The sequence below is a fragment of the Eretmochelys imbricata genome, chromosome 1 (assembly GCF_965152235.1).
Source record: "Eretmochelys imbricata isolate rEreImb1 chromosome 1, rEreImb1.hap1, whole genome shotgun sequence".
In the NCBI taxonomy this organism is placed as follows: domain Eukaryota; kingdom Metazoa; phylum Chordata; order Testudines; family Cheloniidae; genus Eretmochelys; species Eretmochelys imbricata.
Window position 1 is genome coordinate 274160978 of NC_135572.1, and position 22570 is coordinate 274183547.

At 39.5% G+C, this 22570-nt stretch overlaps 1 protein-coding gene across 6 annotated transcripts in view; it reads left to right on the plus strand.

The window, feature by feature from the left end:
* The window catches only part of ANKS1B (ankyrin repeat and sterile alpha motif domain containing 1B), a 754695-nt gene that overhangs the window by 382821 nt on the left and 349304 nt on the right, over positions 1 to 22570 (plus strand). For 4 of the 6 annotated variants that reach the window (XM_077807665.1, XM_077807666.1, XM_077807669.1 and 1 more), the window contains exons 15-16: positions 6177 to 6711; positions 11407 to 11479. In XM_077807665.1, the coding sequence (XP_077663791.1) occupies positions 6177 to 6711; positions 11407 to 11479 (608 nt within the window). Of the gene's footprint in view, positions 1 to 6144; positions 6712 to 11406; positions 11480 to 22570 lie in introns of all 6 variants that reach the window. The other 2 variants (XM_077807668.1, XM_077807667.1) reach the window with 2 other exon arrangements.

The following is a 22570-nucleotide window of genomic DNA, read 5'->3' on the forward strand; positions in this document are numbered from 1 at the left end:
TGAGCAAAAGGAGGAGTGGAGGGGCAGCCTGCTACTGCTTTATCCACACCAAAAACCCCAGGGTCCAACCATGAACTGCTGCAGGTTGATCTGGTCCACTGACACTAGACTTTGGAAGAAAAGGAATGATGACAGCACAATAACCTGTTTCTTTTAATTGCAGAGCACCAGGACATGCCCTCACCTCATGCCTGTCATGGACCTCAACCTGCAAGCAATCAGGAAGTGAGTGAGCCCAGGACGTATGGCAGGGATGGCCTGCCCATCGCCATGACACTATGCACTAGACCCACCCCCAACCCTCGAGACATGCAGGTCCTCCCCACGCTTCCAAATAGGAATAGAATTATGTCCCATGGATGGGGCCAAGCCAATTCCCCACCGCTGAGTCCTGATTGATTTCAGGGCTATTGATAACTTCATAGATGCCAAAGCTGCTCAAGCACTACAAATCCCACTCCGTTTAAAGCCCATATTGGTTCTCATAGAAATGGTAGAGGGGTCCCTCCTGTCCTTGGGGCCAGTGATACAGGAAACAATACTCCTAGAGGTCATAATCTAGGGCTACTGGAAAGTGCTACAGTTCAATCTGATGAATTCTCAATGTTTCCCCCTAATTCTTGGCATCACCTGGCTGGAGCAGCATGGATCCTTGCAACTCCTGGCAAGAAAAGGATCAGCTTCTCCTCTGAATGCTGCCCTAAGTGGCCCCACCTGCCTACGTGCAGGTGGCCCCAACCCCCTAGTCCAGGATTCCTGCAGCTGATCAGAAATGACAGAACCTGTTTGGAAATGCCAGATGGCAGAAGCTGGCCAGAAAGAGTCACTCCCAAACCTGAGTCCCCATCTCCCTGAAAAGTATGGGGATTACGTGGATGTTTTAGAGAAGAAGAGCGCAGACACACTACCTCTGCACAGGGACTATGATTGCCCCATGACCTGCAACCCGGGTGAAGGTCCCTTATGGATGGATCTATGTAATGTCCAAGTCCAAGTTAGGAGCCCTTCATGCATGTATCCAAGAAAACCTGGCCTAGGACTTCAGCTGGCACTCCATCTCCTCAGCAGGGGTTCCAGTCCTTTTTGTTAAGAAAAAGGATGAAACGCTATGCCTTTGCATCGAATATCGGGCCCTAAGCCAGGTGATGGTCTGAAACAGGTACCCTCTCCACATAATCTTGGAGTTTCCAATCTGCCAGAATTTTCACCAAACTGGACCCCTGGGGCACCTATAATCTAGTGCTCATCAAGGCAGGAGACAAATGGAAGACTGCCTTTCAAACCTGATTGGGCACTTCAAAAATTGAGTTATGCCATTCTGGCTGACCAACGCTCCTGCATTCTTTCAACACTTCATGAATGACATAATTAGACACTTCCTTAACCAGTATATAATCGGCTATCTTGATGACATACTTGTCTTTTCAGATAATCCTGAGCAGCACTGTTGCCATGTTTATTCCATCCTGGAAAGAACATGGACAGAATTCTTGGGTTACATCTTTTCTCCAGACCGCATCAAGATGAATCCCCAGAAGGTGGAGGCTGGCTGCAAATGATCCATGCCCAGGACCTGTTAGGAGTTACACTGCTTCCTGGGCTTTGCAAATTTTTACTGATGGTTCATTCCAGGCTTCTCAGTACAAATAGCTCCCATTACTAACCTCCTCCGCAAGGCTGCTAAATTTGTTTAAATACCCAAAGCTCACAATTCTTTCAAATAGTTCAAAGTTGCCTTCACCTCTTCTTCCATTCTAGCACACCAGCACCCAGCCCAGGCCTTCGTAATGGAAGCTGATGCCTCCAAGGTAGCCACTGGGGCCATACTCTCTCAGAGGCATAGTCCACAGCAAATGTTGCACCCCTATGCCCACTACTCCTGAAAACTCACCTCTGCCAAACAGAATTATGAAATATTAAATAAGGAACTACTTGCAATTGAATTTGAAGAGTGGCACCATCACCCACCCACTGCAAGTCTTTTCTGACCATGAGAACCTTGAATATCTATCGAAGGCTCAAGCCTTGAACCAAAGGCAGCTCAGATGGGTGTTATTCTTTTCTCCATTCAATTTTGTCATCACCTATCACCTGGGATCCAAGAATGGGAAAGCCAAAGCCTTATTCTGAAAGGGGGAATTCTACCAAGGGAGCAAGGAGCAACCAAGAACTACCCTTTCTCCTTGCAACTTCCTTAGTGCCGTAATATGCCAAGACCTCCTTGATCTAATCTGATCCACTTTGCGAGGTAATCTGTTATCTCAGGAGGTGACGGAACAGCCTGAGCAAATGAGAGCCAGAATCAAAATGCAGTGCTCCACACAGGATGGGATCACCTACCTCGATGAGCACATGTGCGTTCCACCAGGGCCCCCTGGCTAGAAGTGCTCCATCTCTGTCATGACACTTCATTGCAGGCCACTTTGGTCACTTTAAGACTTTCCACATAGCTTTCTATTTCTTCGGGTGGCCCCATATGTGGCCTGAAGTCCAGGACTATGTTGATTCCTGAGCTGTGTGTGCCCACTAAGATATGAAATTCTAAGTCCCTTGGTGCCCTAGCACCTCTGGAGACCACGCCTAGATTCTGGGCTTCAATCACAATGGACTTTGTAGTGAAAGTCCTTGACTCTGATAGCCACACTGTAGTCTTGACTTTTGTAAACCAACTGACCAAAATGGTGCACTTCATTCCCTGTGACAGCCTGCCCTCTGCAGAAACAGTGGCTCAACTCCTGGTGGTTCAAGCAATCCATCTTTGTGGGCTTCCATACCGAAGCCCAGTTTGTTTCACACTTTGTGCATGAAGTAGTCTGGCTCATGGATGTTTGCACTTTTCCCTCCTCCTTTTACTTTTCACCCCGAGACAGATGAGCAGGCAGAGAGAGTGAATTAAGAATTAGAGCAATACCTAAGGTGTGTTGTCAGCTACCATCAAGATAACTGGTTCTCCCTCCTTCCTTACTCCAAGTTCTCATTCAATGCCAATCACGCCTCCATGGGGCAGAGTCTCTTCTTTGCCAATTATGGGTTCCACCCTTGCTTCTATGCAGCCTTGCTAGCAGCTTCCCTGAACCCAGCAGCTGCTGACTGGATCCAGCAAATTCACCATATCCAGGAAGAGCTTAAGGACCACCGCAAAGATGCAAAATAGGACTAAAAGTGGTACACAAACCGTCGACTCCAGAAAGGCTCAGCCTTCATGGTAGGCCAAATGGTCTGACTTGCAGCAAAACATCTCCATACAAACAAGACATCTTCCAAGTTAGACCACCAGTTCAGCAAATAAAACCCATCACCTTCAAATTGAAGCTCTCTCGAGCTCTTAAAATGCATTTTCCACATAACCCTGCTGAACCGTTATATAGACCTCTTTCCCAATCAGTCCCAACAGCTAGCTTGCCAGTCCAGGTCCATGGGTATGAGGAATATATAGTCCATGTTATCCTCAAATCTAAACTGCAGAGGGGCAGACTGTACTACCTGATTGACTTGGGGGAGGAGGGGCTATGATCCCAAAGAACACTCCTGGGAACCCGCTTCCCAAGTCCATGCCCCTTGACCTAGTAAAAAGGTTTAATCTAGACCACACAGATAAACCAGGCCTAGCACCCACCTGGAGGAAGGGTGCCCCTAAAGGGGTGTAACTAGGATTCAGGGATTAGAACCTTGGTCTGGAGAGCCTGGGACAGCTGATAGTCCCACAGTGCCCCCCCGGTGGCCATGCCAAGCCACAGACAGTGAGTATTGTAGAGAGTAGGCACCACAGGAAGCCCAAGAGATCCAAAGTAACAGAGTCCTGTGAGCCTCTGATTGGTCAAGTGCCTTATTTAACCCTGGAGGGTGCCCGAAGAAGTTGTCTGAGCAACCACACAGACTTTGGGACTGCTGCGACTCGAGACCTCACCTTGTCTCTTGGTCTCTGGCTTCCGATCCCAGCCTGATTCTGATCCTGATTCCAGACTTATGCTACCTTTGATCTCTGGTCTCCTACACCAGCCTGACTTTGACCATGACTCTTGCTTACTGAACCCAGCTCTAGTGATTCCTCCAATCCCTGCTCACCGATTACTGTCCCTAATGTGCGGACCCTAGTCTACCTGTGACTACTAGGCAAGACCACCTACGCCCAGGTCCCTTACACTAAAAACCCGCAGTGAGTGAGCAATAATAAAACCAAGCAAATATATATATATATAGATTGGATGTATTTACAGAATATTCAGTGTTCAACTCAAACGGAGAAAAGAAAGGATTATATACAACAAACTATTAGAATATTCTATTTAAAGCAAACTATAGAAAGGAAAATGCCTAAAAAAAGAAAAGGCAAACTATCAACTAACACTTCTAAGTAAATTAGACACACAACCAGAGAGAGAGATCTCACAGTCATGGTTATTCGGTGCACAGTCAGAGTGATCCTGCTCTCTCAGTAGAGTCAAGTAAGTCAGCTTATATACAGCTGCCACCTTCCAAATTTACCCTCCAGGTGATGCCCCCACAGAACTCACCCAGCAAATTTCAAAAGGTGAAAGAAAATAAGGGGTTTGCCCTCTTTTTCCCTCCCCAAAACAGACTTCCTGATGTCGTTGGTTCTGCAAACTCTATCACATCCCACGTCCTCTTCTTTGCCATAACATCCTACAACTTCTCTGTTCCAAAATGCTCAGGTCTGCCTAACAGATATATTTTAGGCATCTGTTTTTCAAAGGAGATAAGTACTTTTTCTTTAACAGGCTATTACATTCCTTCTAGTTCTGCTTAGTATTGTGCAATAGTGTTGAGCAATGTGCTTGGAAGAGTAGTTCTCCAATTTTTCAGACTATTGACCAGTGAAAGAAGAGGGCCTCTTGTGTTCAATCTCCTCTCCCAACTCTCTAGATCTCCCACTGCTTGTTTCTCAAATTTTGTTTCATTTTATGGACCATCAGGAAGGTTTCTATGGACCATAGTTTAAGAACCATGGTTTATGACAAGTTTTAGAAAATTGGAGGAAACTGATCAACTTTCTTGCAATTTATGATATGGTGATAAATTTTATTCCTTCTGATAGCTTCACTGTGCACAAAAATCAAACTGACTTTAAAGGTTTTTACGTACAGTTTTTACGCTGATACAATTATTTCCATTAGGAGGGTGATATTTGGTTCGGTTTTTAACTGTAATAGTTATACAGGTACAACCTTAGTGTAGCCACAGTTATACTGGTATAAAAGCACCAGGAATAATAAGGCGCATCTTTCACTGCTATAACTGCATCCATATTAAGGGGATGGTACTGCTTTAACTTTACCAGTATAGTGAAAGCAGTACAACTTTTGTGTGTGGAGAAACCCTCGGTCCTTTCTCTTGGTCTGTGTAGATACAGGTTTACTAGGGCAAATACATTCCTAGTGGTTGCTAAAAAAGTGTGTTTTGTACCGAATCATACAGAAAGCTTATTGTAAAAAGAGAAGAGACATTGGATACTTTGGAGACAATAAAATGTATTGATTTCCTATTCTTTTTTTTTCTTTTTTTTTTTATACAATGGCTGCTGTTACTTTGAAACTGTTCTTGCAGATTTGCAAGAAATAAAAACAAAATCCAGAACTGTTCTTTAGCTGTTGTCAGGAAAAATTAATCCTAGTTTAGATGCAAAGTTACTAACTAGGCTGTAGAAAGAGTAATTATTGACAGTACAATATCTCTGTCAATCATAGTTGCACATGCATTTTACCACATACAAGTGTACACAGATAATGTAGTTTATACCAGATTATATAGTTTGTACCTATTTCTTCTCAATAGCAAATTTAGAGAAATCATCAAGTTAATAGATAAAAATGACTGTTAGTACCTTAACAATTCCCCTTTCTACTAGCTCTTATTTACATCACTCCTGAGGTGTTCATGTTTATTTTCCAACCAAAGCCGACCAATTAATCAAATTTATCAAGAAAAAAACAAAATGCAATTTTCTAACAGATTAACAATAAACCAGTGCATGACTGCTATGATAGGAAATATCAAGCTTCTGTTTCCATACATATTTAAGTACCAAAGAGCATACCAAAAATAATCCTGTGTTAGGACCAGTATGGTTTTTAAAGATATTTGATGAAAATTATAAACAAAAAAACCCCTTACTATTTTGCAGAGAATCTTTGTCAGCAAGAAACATCCACTGAAAGCAAGCTTCCCAAAGGATACCCCGCTGAGCAATTTGCTGGTCTACTCCATGGGTCGTCACCTGCATGTGACCCACCTGAAAATCCACTTCAACTATATAGTAAAGCAAACCATTGCAGCGATCTACTGGAAAGCAGTTTAAACAAGAACACAGTACAACAGCAGGAAAACAGCCCTGATCCTCCAGCTAAGAAAAAAAAACCACAAGTTGTAAACAGAACCATATTTCATACTAAAATTAATCCATTAGAAAATCACACATTGGTTGGCACAAAAACAAGAATAGGCGAGCAATGGGTTATTACTACTGGGGGATTTGTGGAGCGAGCGTGCACACTTGGGAGGATTCGATCTTTGCCAAAGACGTTGCTTGAAATGCATTTATCCAAAAATGTTTCAAAGTCTGACTCTAATCTCATCTCCTATCCACCTAATGGGAAAAAAGCAGGAAGCAGCTGGAGTGAACCCACGCCAAGCCAACAAAATTCTAAAGGAAATTCTGAAAGAACACCATCCTTCACTTCAGAATGGGAAGAAGTAAGTCTTTGGTCACTTTACACACAAACAAATGCATAAAATCGTGAAGGAACTATTCTCTTTTCAAAGTTACTGAGGGAAGAAATTACAAAGTGAATATGCCCAACAACAAATCCTCAGGGAATGTGTATCGTGGGGTAATAAATACATAGTGGTTTGACAGCTGGGACAAAATGGAATCCACTTTTGCTCTCAATGACAAACACTTAGCAGAGTCTATTGTTTCCATGGGAAATTAAGTCAACCAGAAGTAATCCTGTAACTTTCTGTGATGTTCAGGAGAAAGCACATATTATATCCTACTAAACCTCTTCATTACTGGAGTTTATAAACTTGATAAAATATCTTCTTATTGCTGCTCTTCCTGGCTATTTCTATGCTTTTTGATTATTTCCATTTGTCTCTTTAGGGCACCAGTTAATGCCCACAAGGGACAATAGAGAATGGCAGATATGAAAAATCTGTAGATCCCACTTTTTTAAGTGGAACAAAACCTGTTGAGTTTCCATAAGCCCTTGATGTATAACACATCCTCTGACATTCAATTGCCCTTGTACACAGCACTTCATATGTTCTTGGTCCTGGCAGGAATAAGTGGATGTTGGAGGGGAGCTATGCTTGGGACTGTTTTGATCTGGGATGTGGGTACAGGTTAATGCTGCTTTTGTGATGCGTTTGAAGGACATTTTTCTGTAGTTTCAGAATTTGGTTTAAAGTTTTCAATATTTTTATAGCATCTTTACTCTAATTGAGTTTTTTCCTTACTGCTGTCCTAAATGTTAAGCATGTTAAATGTTATAAATTGTCCACAGTAGACACTGAAGTTCCCATCTTATTGTGGTGAATGGGTTGGGAGAGGGGGGCATTTGAAATATTGCAACTCTTGTGTAGCTGCAGTCGCCTTTCTTTAAAGGTAAGCTGCAAAAGGGGAGTATCTCTCTCCACACACACACCCCTCATTTTATGATCTATAAAGACGGCATGAAAGGTGTGGAGGGGTTTTGGTGTTTGGTTTGGTTTGATTTATTTTTAAAGCTTGTTTTTCAAAATTAGAAATTTATGTCCTATCTTTCCTAGAAGATTCTCTAATGACTAGCAAAGTGATGATAGTACAAGATTCAAGAGGGTGAAAACTGAGCAGTTGAGAGGGGAAGCCTTTTAGTCCCTGTTTAAAGATTATTTAAAAAAAAATGTTATCACCTATTTGATGTCAATGACTGACTAACATTATAGAGAGAGAACATTTTAGTTAAAGCTATGCCACCACTTCTTTTCAATTAAAATGTAAAAACTAACAGTGCATACTCTCAGAGATCTCCATTAGCTCCTCTAGCAAAACCAAGGACAACAGATATTGATATTCTAAAGCTTGTCTACATTCATGTTTTGTTTGCTTCTTTTACATACAAGGGTTTGAAACTGGGCTAAGCCATTTTCTGGTAAAGGTCATTTTTTACACCAGTGTACCTCTATCATCTACCCTCACAGTTTGCACTGTAATGCTACTACATGAGCTACCTCCAGTGGAGACAAGCTCCAGGGTATTTAAAAACATTAAAAAGGGAGAAAAAAATTGAAAAGAACCCCAGAACTTTCACATGCTGCTTTTGTCTCAGAAAAAACTCAATTTTTAAAAAGGTTGTTGCAGGTCACTTTTACAGCTGATTTAATAGAGTCCCAACAAGGTGGCTTGAATTGTGAAAGCTATATCTTCTCAATGAAAAGATGCTTAGAGTCACACCATAATCTCAGTCACTGGTATACATTTTAGGGAAATCATGAAGTTACTGAGATCAAAATTTGACCTTTTAAAAATGAAAACTTAATTTACCAAAAACTGTGTAGTGGTTCTAAAATTGCAGATGCTGGGATTTTTATATCATCTCTCTGATTTTTCTCCTGTCACTGGTATTATCACATAGGAAAAGGTAGAACTCTTTCCTAACATTAAATATATGAACAAATAAACAAAAAATTATTCTATTTCCAAACACTTTTTACTTATTGTCATCATGCTTTCTCACTTATTGTACTGTGCCAACCCTTGGACCCACTTTTTTGTTTTATGGTCTTTCTTGGAAGGGGGCAGGGGGAAGAATATAGGATTAAATTAATGAAGACTTCAAGGAGGGTATATAGTTAATCAAAATCAACACAGGTTTATTAAAAATAGATCCTATCAAACTAACTTGATGTCTCTTTTTTATGAGATTACAAATGTGGTTGATACAGGTAATAATGTTGATGTAATATACTTCTGTAAGGGGTTTGACTTGGTATTGCATGACATTTTGTTTTAAAAACTACAACAATTTAAAATTAAAATGGAACACATTAAATGGATTAAAAGCTGGCTAACTGATAGATCTCAAAATGTCATTGAGCGGGCGTGTTTCTAGTGGAGACTGCGTCGTGGCTCTATGCCCTTTAACATTTTTATCAATGATCTGAAAGAAAATATAAAATCATCACTGATAAGATTTTCAGATGACATAAAAATTGGTGAGTCGTAAATTATACAGACGACAGACAGGTCACTTATACATAGTGATCTGGATTGCTTGGTAAATTGGGCGCAAGCAAACAAGGTGTGCTTTAATACTGCTGAATGTATACGGGTAGGAACAAAGAATTTAGGCCGTATTTACAGGATGGGGGACTCTATCCTGGCAGACAGTGTCTCTGAAAAAGATTTTCAGGTTGTGGTGGATAATCAACTGAAAATGAGCTCCCAGTGCAACGCTGTGGCCCAAAGAGCTAATACAATAATTGGATGCATAAATAGGGAAATTTCACATAGTAGTGGAGAGGTTATTTTACTGCTGTGTTCAGCACTGGTGTGACTGCCACTGGAATACTATGTCCAGTTCTGGTGCCCACAATTCAAGAAGGATGTTGATAAATTGGAGGGGGTTCAGAGAAGAGTCATGAGAATGATTAAAGAACTAAAGAACATACCTTATAGTGATAGAGTCACAGAGCTGAATCTATTTAGCTTAACAAAGAAAAGATTTTTACAGTCTATAAGTACCAACATAGTGAACACATATTTAATAATGGGCTTTTCAGTCTAGCAGAGAAAACAATCCAGTGGCTGGAATCTGAAGCTAGACAAACTGAGACTGGAAATAATTCATTTTTTTAACAGTGAGAGTAATTAATCAGTGGAACAATTAACCAAGGCTTATAGTGGATTCTCACCACTGGCAATTTTTAAATCAAGATTGGGTTTTTTTTCTAAATGACATGCTTTTGGAATTATTTTGGAGAAATTCTGTGGATGGCTTGTGTTATGCAGGAGGTCAGACTACAGGATCACAGTGGTCCCTCTGGCCTTGGAATCTATGAAACTAGTAAAAACCTACAAATTAACAAATGTGCAAAGGCATCTTGCAAGGAATGCAGTATGGCCTCACAACCCATATCACGCCACAGTAGGCACAATTATATTTTCCATCAGTAGGCTTGGAAAAACAAACAAACAAATAAATAAATAGAGGATTCAGAAAATTACCCTACAATTTTAAATGAACAGGCGAGGTGGTGCTTAATAATCCAAACCAATATCTCTATCCATTAGTGTGACAAATATGTCAACTTCCTGCAATATCTTTGGGAGATCTTACTGTATTAAGTTTACATATCATTGTGGGCCAGGGATTTTTTTGTTTTTATGTTTTCTGTGTAATGCTTTTTACCTTAAGAATAAATGTGCTTATTTATACAGGGCCATGTGGTGACGTATAACCACTGTCAATTACACTGTTCATAAGCCTTCAGAGAGAAAGCAAAGCACAGATGCTGGCCTCTTTAGGCATTCTGGCTTGCTGAGAATATCACAGTGTAGGCAAGGAACCGTACAGTCTGGAAAACCCCAGTGAAATGGAAAGGAGAAGCAGGTCTCCATGCAAGAGAGGTGACAGCTGAGGAGCCAATAGCCTATAATGAGTGCTCTGGATGAACAATTAGCATTGCTGTTTATATAGTCCACTAATGGCTTACAAACATCATCAAACAACTCAGTGCTTCATTGCCACCTATAAATTATGTTCCCATTTCATAGATATAAAGGCAAAAGGGGCTATTGTCTTCATCTAGTCTGTCCTCCTGTATAATACAGTTCATAGAACTTCCATGAATTAATTCCTTAATAAACTAGAGCATATTTTTTAGAAAAACATCAAACCTTGATTTTAAAATTGCTAGTGATGTAGAATCCATCTTGGAAAGTCAATCCAAATGGTTAATTATTCTCACAGCTCAAAATTTGTGTCTTATTTTCAGTCTGAATTGGATCTTGTTATACCTTTGTCTGCTACACTGAGGAGTCTATTATCAAATTTTTGTTCTTATAAACTGTGATCAATTCACCCCTTAACCTTCTGTTTGTTATGCTAAATTGTCACCATTTATGTATCTTTTTCATTATTTATATTACATACATCTAAAGTATGACAAAATAGTTGAAAGTATACTGATACAGTTATATGTGAATAGGAGCTTGTGAATAGGAAAAGAAAAAGGAAAAATAAAAATTCAGCTGTGAAGAAGTTGCCCTTTACATTTTTCTTTGCGATCTTCTAGATTCTATTATTGTTTTTATAACAATAATAATGCCCTAGTTTCGGTACTTGAAAAATTGAAATAAAATACAATAGATGAGTTTATGATATTTTCCTGCTTTCTCTCTTACAGATTGATAAAATAATGAGTTCCATAGATGCTGGAATTAACACCGGGCTAGAGGAGATGAATGATGATACTGCAGGTAAGAAAGAAAATCTTTCTTTTCTTTTCTAAATATTACTTAATATGCTGGCTTTTAGGACACATAGCAAAATTGGTGATAGAATTCTGCTAAGTAACCCAATATGTTGAAATCATCTTATATTTATTTTCATACCAGTGGACAGAATTTGTTTCATTCACTTTCACAGATGTAGTATGCCAGCTATTCCAGAATCATCACTATAAATGGCATATTGGAATCATTAATGTTGTTTTGAAACCTTAGCAGAGAAAAAGTTCTTGTCGTCGATAGGGAAAAGGTATTGTCTTCAATAGGGAAAAATTTTAAAACTCATTCAGATGAGATTTTGTTGCCAGTGTTGGGATCCCTAGTGTAGACAGCCTACCAGCTGGTGACACTGTTTTAAGCACCATGTTATCTAACCCTGCTTGGAGCAAATCTTCAACACTGCTGAAAATGGTGCTGACAGCTTGTGCTGACAGTCAGAGACTGGTGTTAGAAATAGTGGGAAATTTTTCAAACTTTCCCTAGTATAGGCAAACCTGAGGTGTCTAAGTCATAGCTACCATGTTGACATGTCAGTATAAATCTATGTTACTGAGCTGAGAGATCAGATTTTAGAAATTATTTATCATTTCAACTCCCAGTGCTGGTGGAAGAAAGCGTTTCATGGGGAAAGAGCTTGGTGCCACACTACTACTGGAAAATCCCTGCTAGTTCTTCCATGGAGTAATACGTGCCTGTATTGGGCAGGGATTGTGCATTTGATCATTTAGGTAAAATAAAACAGAGTATTCAAATAGCAAGCTATTTCATGGAGCAATACTAATGTCTATACTAGATGAGATTATGCATCTTATTAATTAGGCAGAAGTAATTGCTAGTCAATAAAAAGAAAATCTGGGAAAAATCTGGGGAAATAACATACTTGAATGCAAATATGGTTACAAAAAAGTACACCCCACATGCAGATTTGTTTCTGGAAGAGAATGATCAGTATGGTGGAAAAACCAGGAAGGTGAGATTAAGAGACTGAAAAGGCATGTTGTGCTGACTTTCTAGAATTTGTAGTGTCCGAAGTAGAATTATGGGTGGAGGACCGCTAGACAGGGTTTCTTAAGCTATGGTAGAGGATAAGCTATTATGGGTAGAGGATCTCTAGACAGGGTTTCTTAAGCTATGGTAAGGCTTCTCCAGCCAGGATGACAATGATTGTTATTATTTTGGACTATAGTAGCACTCAGAGATCTCAATCAAAATCAGAGCCTCGATATGAAGAAACACAAGAAAAATGGGGGGATGGGGAAAGGGAACAACAAAAGAAATGCTAAAATGCACATAGGGTTACATAGCTTAGTTATGTGCAGATAGGCTCCCATCACTTCTTGTGATCAGACATTCATTTTCCCTGTGATTTTTTTAAATTGTGTCAGGAAATCCTCCCAATAATTCTAGCCATCAAGCACATGTGCTTTCTGCCTTATCAGTGGCCACTATGTTCCATACTCTTTTTCCTGACACTCACATGTGACATTTGGTTCTCCAGCCCTTTCAACTGACAGGAAATCTATTATGTTCTTCACTCTTCTGTTCCAAAAGAGCCTCTGTGGGTCTCAGCTTCCTTCCTTTCAGTTTGCAGCTGGCTGACAACTCAGCTTTTCCTGTACCACTTTTTCTTTATCTGTGTAAGTTCAGCTGAGCTCCATTATATAATTCCACCATCAGTGAAGAATCAGAAGTATACAAATGAACAACGTAAGACCACATTTTTCTAATCTAACCATCTTTAATGCAAACAAAGCTACCTTTAAAGAAGTGCTAGTCTCTTTCAGAGCTTGCTACAAACAGCATCACCATTACAATTTTCACTTTATAAGAATTCTCTGTAGTAACTCAGAGCTTTCTCCATCTAATGTCTCATCACCGGCTGATAGCAATCACAGATCAGCTACATGTCATAGGTAGTCTCATCATACCATCACCTCCATAAATTTATCACACTCAGTCTTGAAACCAGTGAGGTTTTTTGCCCCCACTGCTCCCCCTGGAAGGCTGTTCCAGAACTTTACTCCTCTGACACTTAGAAATCTTTGTCTAATTTCAAGCTTAAATTTGTTGATGGCCAGTTTATATCCATTTGTTCTTGTGTCAATATTGGCACTTAAATAACTCCTCTCCCTCCCTGGTATTTATCCCTCTGATGTGTTTATAAAGAGCAATCATTTCTCCCCTCACCCTTCTTTTGGTTAGGCTACCCAAGTCAAGCTCTTTGAATCTCCTCTCATAACGTAGATTTTTCCATTCCTCGGACCATCCTAGAAGCCTTTCCTTGCATGTGCTCCAGTTAGAATTCACCTTTCCTTACACACTAAATTTTAAAAAGACTTCAGCTAGATAAGGTTACGCTTTTTAAAACACATACACAGAAAGAACATTGTTTGATTTACCTGCATCTTAGAGGGCTGTAATAATGGCACCATTTTTCAAGAAATTCCAGTGTGCAAGACAGAAACGCCTCTAAAATCAAACAGCTGGCTTTTACTGTCACGCTTCAAAGAATGCATGCAGGGAGAGAGCCATCTAGAAAGGAGTAAAGGGGAAAAAACTAGTTTAGCAGGGAGAACTCATCAGAGTCATCCTGTATATCCAAAAAGCATATAAAGAAACATCAAGATCTCATTGATATTAAACAATTGTTACTACATACTCTAACATTTCCAAGATCTCTTTTTATTATATATATATATATTTGATATGATATGATTAAATCTTTTAAAACAATTATATCTGAATGAGATTTGATTTGAATGCTAGGAATATCTTCTATTTTGGCCTGTCTCTTTGCTGTTTTGTGCAGCTCCGATCACAACAAGGTCCTGGTCTGTGGCTGAGGCTACTAGGAACTATGTAATACAAATAATAAATAATCAGAGATGAATGAAAATTTTCAGACAAATAGTTTATTCATCAAACAGTGCAGTTTCAGGTTGACTGAAACTTTTCACAAATTCATGTCGAGTTTGCCAGATGTTTGAGCCGAACCAAAAAAGTAAAATTTTTTCAGTAATGTCAAAATGAAATGTTTCGTTTTGACCCCAAAAAATAATTTAGATTTTCAGATGTTTTGACAAGAGCAAAGCAAAGCATTCACAAAACAGCTGGAGGAAGAGATGGTGTTGCTGCTGCTTTCCTTATAAGCTTTAGATCAATGGATAGAGTGTGGGAATATGACTCTACAGCTTCATAGTTAGGGCACTCACCTAGAATGTTGTAGGAGACCCAAGTTCAAGTCATGCACAAAGGTAGAAGAAAGCCATCATGTCTTTCCTCTCCCTCTCCCAGGTCCTGCAGTGCACTCAGCTCAACCAGTCATGAGGCTCAAGCCTATATTTATATAGGAAAATTAATGTAATATTAAGTGACAATTGTTTTATATAAACTCATATTTTAAAATAATTTTCTAAATTTCATAGATATAGCAAATCTGTAGTTTTATTTAAATGCCTTTGTAAGAGAGTTTCAGAGATGCAGACTGAAAATGGTGAATTACTATTTAGAGTTCACTGTAAAAGTCAGAAAGATTTCTGACAACGTTACGTTCATTTGTTTGAAACTGGTTAGATTATTTAGTATAATTTTCAGGAAACATCAGTTTTCTTTTCTAGTAATTTAATTTAACAATCAATAAACATTCAAATAATACACACTCTGAAATGTAATATGAAATGGCACACTTCATTTTTATTTGTCTTCATTTGTTACTATGCTATCGTAATTTCAATATATGTTAGTAGAGACAGACAGCAGTTAAATGAAATTTACACACACGTATAATTGTTTAACAAGTATGAAAGGGTTTTGATATTGCATAGTATCTCACTTTCATTGAATTATATTTTTTGTGTATGAAATATGACTTGCATTAATAATAGAATGGCTAAATATAAATCTGCGCTATGATGATTATTATGATAACGTGAGTTAACTGCAGCCAATCGAGAGGTGGAGTTTAATCAACTAAATAGCTGTCTGTTTTTTTGGCAGACAAGATACTTAAATTTGATAAGTAATATACATCCTGCAAGTCTTTAGAAAAGCAAATAAGCTGAAATATCAACCATCTGCACTTCCCTGTAAAATAATAATAATAATTAGTAATAAAGTTCAAATTCACATTTTCTTTTGCCTGATTATAAGCAAATTTTTCTACATAACTTTTTCTTTCAAGGAGTGCAGAGTAGTGTTTCCAGATTAATGAGAGATTCATGGTTGCCCAGCAGCAATGCAGAGATATGGGGCTCAGAGTTTGTTTATTTCTGAAAGTTACTTGAAAGGGAATAACTAAGAGACTTAGCCACTTTGGGGAGAAATGGCTCTTGAACACAAGGAATAGGAAGTACATCATACTAGAAATCAGAATGCTTCAGGGATCTAGTATTTAAATGAGTGATGAGTTAGGCAAATCCTGGATGGTTCCACATCAAAGCAAGTTTGAAGAACATAAGAATAGCCATAGTGGGTCAGACCAGTGGTCCATATAACCTAGTATCCTGTCTTCCAACAGCATCTGGTCCCAGATGCTTCAGAGCGCAGGAACAGAACAGGGCAATTTATAAAGTGATCGATCCCCTGGCATCCAATCCCAGCTTCTGGCAATCTGAGATATGAGGACACACAGAGCATGGGGTTGTGTCCCTGACCATTTTGGCTAATAACCATTGATGGACCTATCCTCCATGAACTTATCTACTTTTTTTAACTAAATTATGGGTTTGGCCTTCAGAACATACCCTGGCACTGAGTTCCACAGGTTGACTGTATGTTGTGTGAAGAAGTACTTCCTTCTGTTTGTTTTAACCTGTTGCCTATTAATTTCACTGGGTGACTCCTGGTTCTTGTGTTAGGTGAAAGGGGTAAAGAACGTTAGGTGAATAACTATTCACTTTCTCCACACCATTCATGACTTTATAGACCTCTATCATATCCCCCATTAGTCGTCTCTTTTCTAAACTGACCAATCCCAGCCTTTTTTAATCTTTCCTCATATGGAAGCTGTTCCATACCAGTAATCATTTTTGTTGCCATTCTCTATTTTTCACCCCAATTCTATTATATCTTTTTTTTTTTAGATGGAGCAACCAGAACTGCATGCAATATTCAAGGTCTGGGTGTACCATGGATTTACCTAGTGGCATTATGATATTTTCTGTCTTAATATTTATCCCTTTCCTAATGCTTCCTGACATTCTATTTGCTTTTTTTGACTACAACTGCACATTGAGCAGATGTTTTCAGAGAACTATCCACGATGAGTCCAAAATCTCTCTTCTTCTTTTTGTATGGATAGTTGGGATACAGGTGATGGTTCATTTGCAGTTTAATAGTTATAAGTGTTGTTGTGATTGCTCCTGCCTAGATGTACTGAAAGAGGGTGTGAAATGATGCAGGAAGCCTCTCTCTCTCATTCCGTGTACCCATACAAGAGGCAGCTTAATAGACACAGCATCCCCTTGAGCAGTAAACTGCTTAGCTGGCTAATGTGCTAGGTTGTGCTCCTTACTGCAAAAAGGCATATCCATAGCCACATTTCCCCACTATCTTTTGTACCTGCCAGAGTCAGGCTGCAGGTGTTTAGAATAGCGCACACTATTCTTTTTTAAAAGTCTGGATTGCTCCTAGTCAAATGGGTGTGCTGCAGGTGGGGAAAGATTGCAACAAGCCACCTTTTCACTCTGCAGGGACCAAACACATTCTTGAGCACAAGAAGTGGGAGTGTAAAGTGGAGACAGCAGCACTAGGTTCTCCCATTAGGAAGTGATGGAGTGAGGGTGGGACAATGGCCAAAGAAGCTGAATGGGAGCAAGAAGAGCTCATGCTACTTCTATAATACTGTAGCCTGTAGGTGAGCTTTTCAGACCCATGCTTCCCAGATGTTAGGAGTCAGTCTTCCTCTCCTTCTCCCGTCTGTTCTGCACATGCTAAATGATGGGATACCAATACTCAAACATGAAATCTTCCCCTCCTCCAGTGTGCTTCTGCTTGTAAATTCTGCTAGAATTTGGCTTAAAAGACATCAAACTTTCTTTGTACATAGGAAGACTTGTTGGGCTGGCCCTATTCTCTGTTTGCTGCCATATGGTTGCAGCTTTGGCAAAGCAGTCTTCCTCCAAAGCTGTTAATATCCTCCCTCCTCAAGGGCTGAAAACAGATAAATTATAAGTACTTAATTAAGGCAGTATTTTAATTAGATATGTGTAGGCATGTTGGCATAAGGCTCTTTTCACAGTGGTTAGTTATATATTTGCAATGATATACTTTAATTGTAGTTTAGTGTGTTTAGTTTATAGCAATTGCTTCCTCTCTTTAACTGACAGCATTGTTAAACTTAGCACCTTGATATAATGCATCCAGTTCATGTACTTTAATGAGAGGCGCTCTGCTCATCTGTATTCCTTTATTTAGATTTACCATAACTGTCTGCTTCTCCCATTAGAGGGACAAGGTGGATGAGCTAAAATCTTTCATAGAATCATAGAATATTAGGGTTGGAAGAGACCTCAGGAGGTCATCTAGTCCAACCCCCTGCTCAAAGCAGGACCAACCCCAAATAAATCATCCCAGCCAGGGCTTTGGCAAGCCAGGTCTTAAAAACCTCTAAGGATGGAGATTCCACCACCTCCCTAGGTAACCCATTCCAGTGCTTCACCACCCTCCTAGTGAAATAGTGTTTTCTAATATCCAACCTAGACCTCTCCTACTGCAACTTGAGACCATTGCTTCTTGTTCTGTCATCTGCCACCACTGAGAACAGCCTAGCTCCATTCTCTTTGGAACCCTCCTTCAGGTAGTTGAAGGCTGCTATCAAATCCCCCCTCACTCTTCTTTTCTGCAGACTAAATAAGCCCAGTTCTTCTTCGAGTGCTTTTGACACAGTCCCATATGAAAGGTTTCAGAGTAACGGCCGTGTTAGTCTGTATTCACAAAAAGAAAAGGAGTACTTGTGGCACCTTAGAGATTAACCAATTTATTTGAGCCTAAGCTTTCATGAGCTACAGCTTATGCTTATGCTCAAATAAATTGGTTAGTCTCTAAGGTGCCACAAGTACTCCTTTTCTTTTTCCCATATGAAAGTCTCATAAGCAAACTAGGGAAATATTGTCTAGAGGATGAAATTGCTATAAAGTGGGTGCAAAACTGGTTGAAACACCATGCTAAAAGAGTAGTTATCAATGGTCCATTGTCAAATGCAGGGGACATATCTAGTGGGGTTTTGCAGGGTCTGTCCTAGGTCCAATACTATTCAATATTTTAATTCATGAGTTGGATAATGCAGTAAAGAGCGTTCTTATAAAATTTGCAGATGGGGGGGGCTGCTAGCACTGTGGATTAGAATTGAAAACTACCTTGACAAATTGGAGAATTGGTCTGAAATCAGTAAGATGAAATTCAGTAAAGACAAATGCAAAGTATGCAGTGTAGTTGTAACAGTGTTGGTCCCATGATATTAAAGAGACAAGGTGGGTGAGGCAATATATTTTATTGGACCAATTTCATTGGTGAGAGAGACAAGATTTCAAGATGCAAAGTGTGCTCTCACCAACAGAAATTGGTCCAATAAAAGATATTACCTCACCCACCTTGTCTCTCTAAGTGCAAAATACTATATTTAGGAAGAAAAAAATCAAATGCACAACTACAAAATGGAGGGAAACTGGCTAGGCAGCCATACCACTGAAAGGATCTAGGGGTTACAGTGGATCACAAATTGAATATGAGTCGTCCATATGATATAGTTGCTAAAAAGACTAATATTCTGTCATAGATTAATAGGAGTATGTAAGACATAGGAGGTTATTGTCCTGCTCTACTCAGCACTGGTGATGCCTCAGCTGAAGTATTGTGTACAGTTCTGGGTGCCTTGCTTGTAAGAAAAATATGGATAAACTGGAAAGAGTCCAGAGAAGAGCAATAAAAATGATAAAGTGTTTAGAAAACCTGATCTATGAGGAAAGGTTAAAAAAAATGGCATGTTTAGTCTTGAGAAAAAAGACAATGGAGGGGCAGGAAACAGAGGTAACCTGATAAGAGTCTTCAAATATGTTAAAAGCTGTTATAAAGAAAATGGTGACCAATTGTTCTCCGTGTCCATTGAAGATCCAAGATGTTCTCTATCTCCAAGATGTAATCAGCTTAATCTGCAGCAAGGAGATTTAGGTTAGATATTAAGAAAAACTTTCTAACCATAAGGATAGTTAAGCACTGTAATAGACTTCCAAGCGAGGTTGTGGAATCGCCATCATTGAAGGTCTTTTAGAACAAGTTGGACAAACACCTGTCAGGGATGGTCTATATTTACGTAGTCCTGCCTCAGCATAGGGCTTGACTAGGAAGCATCTAGAGATCTCTTCCAGCCCTTCACTTCCATGATTCTATAAGTGCTCAGCAGTTTTGAAAATCAGGCCACTTAAATGCCTCAACATGGGTTTAAGAGCCAAACATCAAAACCAGTTTTGAAAATTTTGACCATCATATTCTGTGTGTTCAAGTAATCTACTGTGTCACATAGGAAGATAGATTTTCGATGAAATCCTTGCTCCATTGATTTCAATGGATCCAAGATTTCACCCTTCAGGTTTAAAGTAGACTCTCTTGTAATGAAAGCATGGAGTCATCTGAAGTCTTTACTTATCATTTTCTTCTCTTTTTTCACTATTAAGGAGTCAGAAGGTGGAAACCTAAGGAATTACTTAATAGTGAAGGACATTTCAAGTCATTTGACATTAGCATTATATACCAGTGTGCATTTGAGTTTTTGACTCTGCAAGGCCTAAAGTCAAAGAGAGTTTCACTCTTTTGCTGTGTTGTTCTGCAGGAGAACTATGATATTTTGTGTAACATTCATTTTTTAATGCCTGGGTCAATAATCTGAGTGGAATTTCAGTATTGTTATTAAATTTCCATCCTACTCGGATGTCCATATCAGTGGATAATGCATGGGAATTTGTTGTAAAGGGAAAATTACCTGTAATTCTGCTTCTCTAAAGATAAGTTGCACGTTTCTCGCTCCTGGGCCTTAGCTGTAAGCTTTTAGAACATGTACAGTACAAAATGAGTCGTTCCCCCCCCCCGCCCCCCAAAGGCCAAATCCAAGCTATAGTGCATTTGTAAACATGTAGAGAGAGGGCCATGGAGCTGTTTTACAGCTGACTGATGGAAAAAACCCTGAGGAAGGCCTTGATAACAGCCTTGGCTCAAATCAGCTGAGCTTTTGACATGAGTGAGACCAGCCAGGTCATAGCAATGTGAAATTCAGTCAAACATATCATTAGATGTGGTCCTCTTATAGTAACAGCATTGCCTGATGAATAGAAGAAACAAAGACAAAGAAACAAAGAGTTAGGTGGACTTTGAGTATAAGCTCACTGAACATTTAGCATCAAACTTATGGAGAAGAGATTCCACAGGAACATTAAAATCTTTGCAGGACAATATGTGCTTTAATTTTACAGATGAATATAGAATGAAGTCATGGTACCACTTTACCCTTATAAAAATGGGTATAAGGTGGACCAGTAACCAGGCCTTGAAGTTCATTTACTTGGCGAACTGAAGGCATTGGCACCATGGAAATTATTATTCTATTATTATTGCCCCTTGGATACCTAGTCATGGACCAGGACCCACTGGACTAGGCACTGTATGGACACAGAACAGAAAGACAATCCCTGCCTGAAAGAGCTTACACCATAAGTATAAGACAAGAGACAACAGATGAATACATACTGATAGATGGGGGTACAAGGAAACAATGAGATATTATTAGACAGCATGATAGGCAGTGGTTACAGCACATGAGCAGCCTAACTGTTGTGAACTTTTTGGTATGCATCAACCAAAGGAGAATTTTGAGGAAGGATTTGAATGAGGATAATGAGGTAGCTTTGTGGATGTTCATAGGGAGCTCTTTCCAAATACAGTGGGCAGCATGGGTGAAAGCACAAACGTGCTGGTTTGAAAAATTAGCAAGTGGTCAATGGAGGCTTGTCTCATTGGCCAGTTGGAGGCAGGAGTTGATAACTCCATAGTAAATGAAAGGTGATAGGTAGGGTGGGGATAGGCTGCAAAAGTGAAGACAAGCAGCTTATGTTTGATGCACAACACAATACAAACATATTAGTTTGAGCATATTAGCTCTCAAGGATTCTAAAAATTAATACTGGCCACTCCAGGCTTGTATTAAACTCCCAGGGTTACAGCTTCTCTCTGACCTTGGATGGGTAGATACTGCCACCACCCAAATGCAAAACCCCTTGGAACCCAGGAAGGCACACTTGGTAATTCCTTCCTGTGGGGTACCCTCAAGCCCTTTCACCTACCCCCTGCTCCGGGGAAGAACTGAGAAAGGAAAACAAAGAAATCAGCTGTTGCCACCAGCTAACTAAAAAACATGTGCACAAACCTCTTAAGACACAAAAATACAAATCCTGTTCTTAAAAAAGGTACATTTTATTAACAACAAAAAGAAAGAAAATACATCTGAAAACTCAGGCTATTGCTTGATTTTTAAAAGAGCAATTCCAAAATTTAAGCACCCAAAATAGTTTTCTGGGGGTTCAGCTTAAAGGTTACAAGCAACAAAAGCATCTGGGGTTAGCACAGAGGAATCCACAAGCCATAAGAAATAAGCAGAATAAACCTAATTGCATCTTTCTACACATTTTCTGATCTATTTACACATCTGTGTTCCAAATAAGCAATTCTAGATATGATTCGGATGATTTTCATACCTGACCTTCAGCTTCTCACAGCATAACTGCTGCCCTGTTCCCCTCTTTTCCGGAGAGCAACAACAGACACAAAGGGAAAGTTTTTTTCCCAATTTTAAAAAGTTCTAGCCTTCCCATTGGCTCTTTTGGTCAGGTGCCCACTCCCTTCCTTTACCTGTGGACTTTTTAACCCTTTACAGGTAAAGCAGGTAGAGAACAGTTACTAACAGGGATTTTATAGCTAACTGGCTAGCTGGGTGTCCATAAAAGGGAGCTCCCTGCTCCCTCCACCCTTCATTTATCACAGGGCCAAATTCATTCCAGATGTAACTTTGCTCTACAT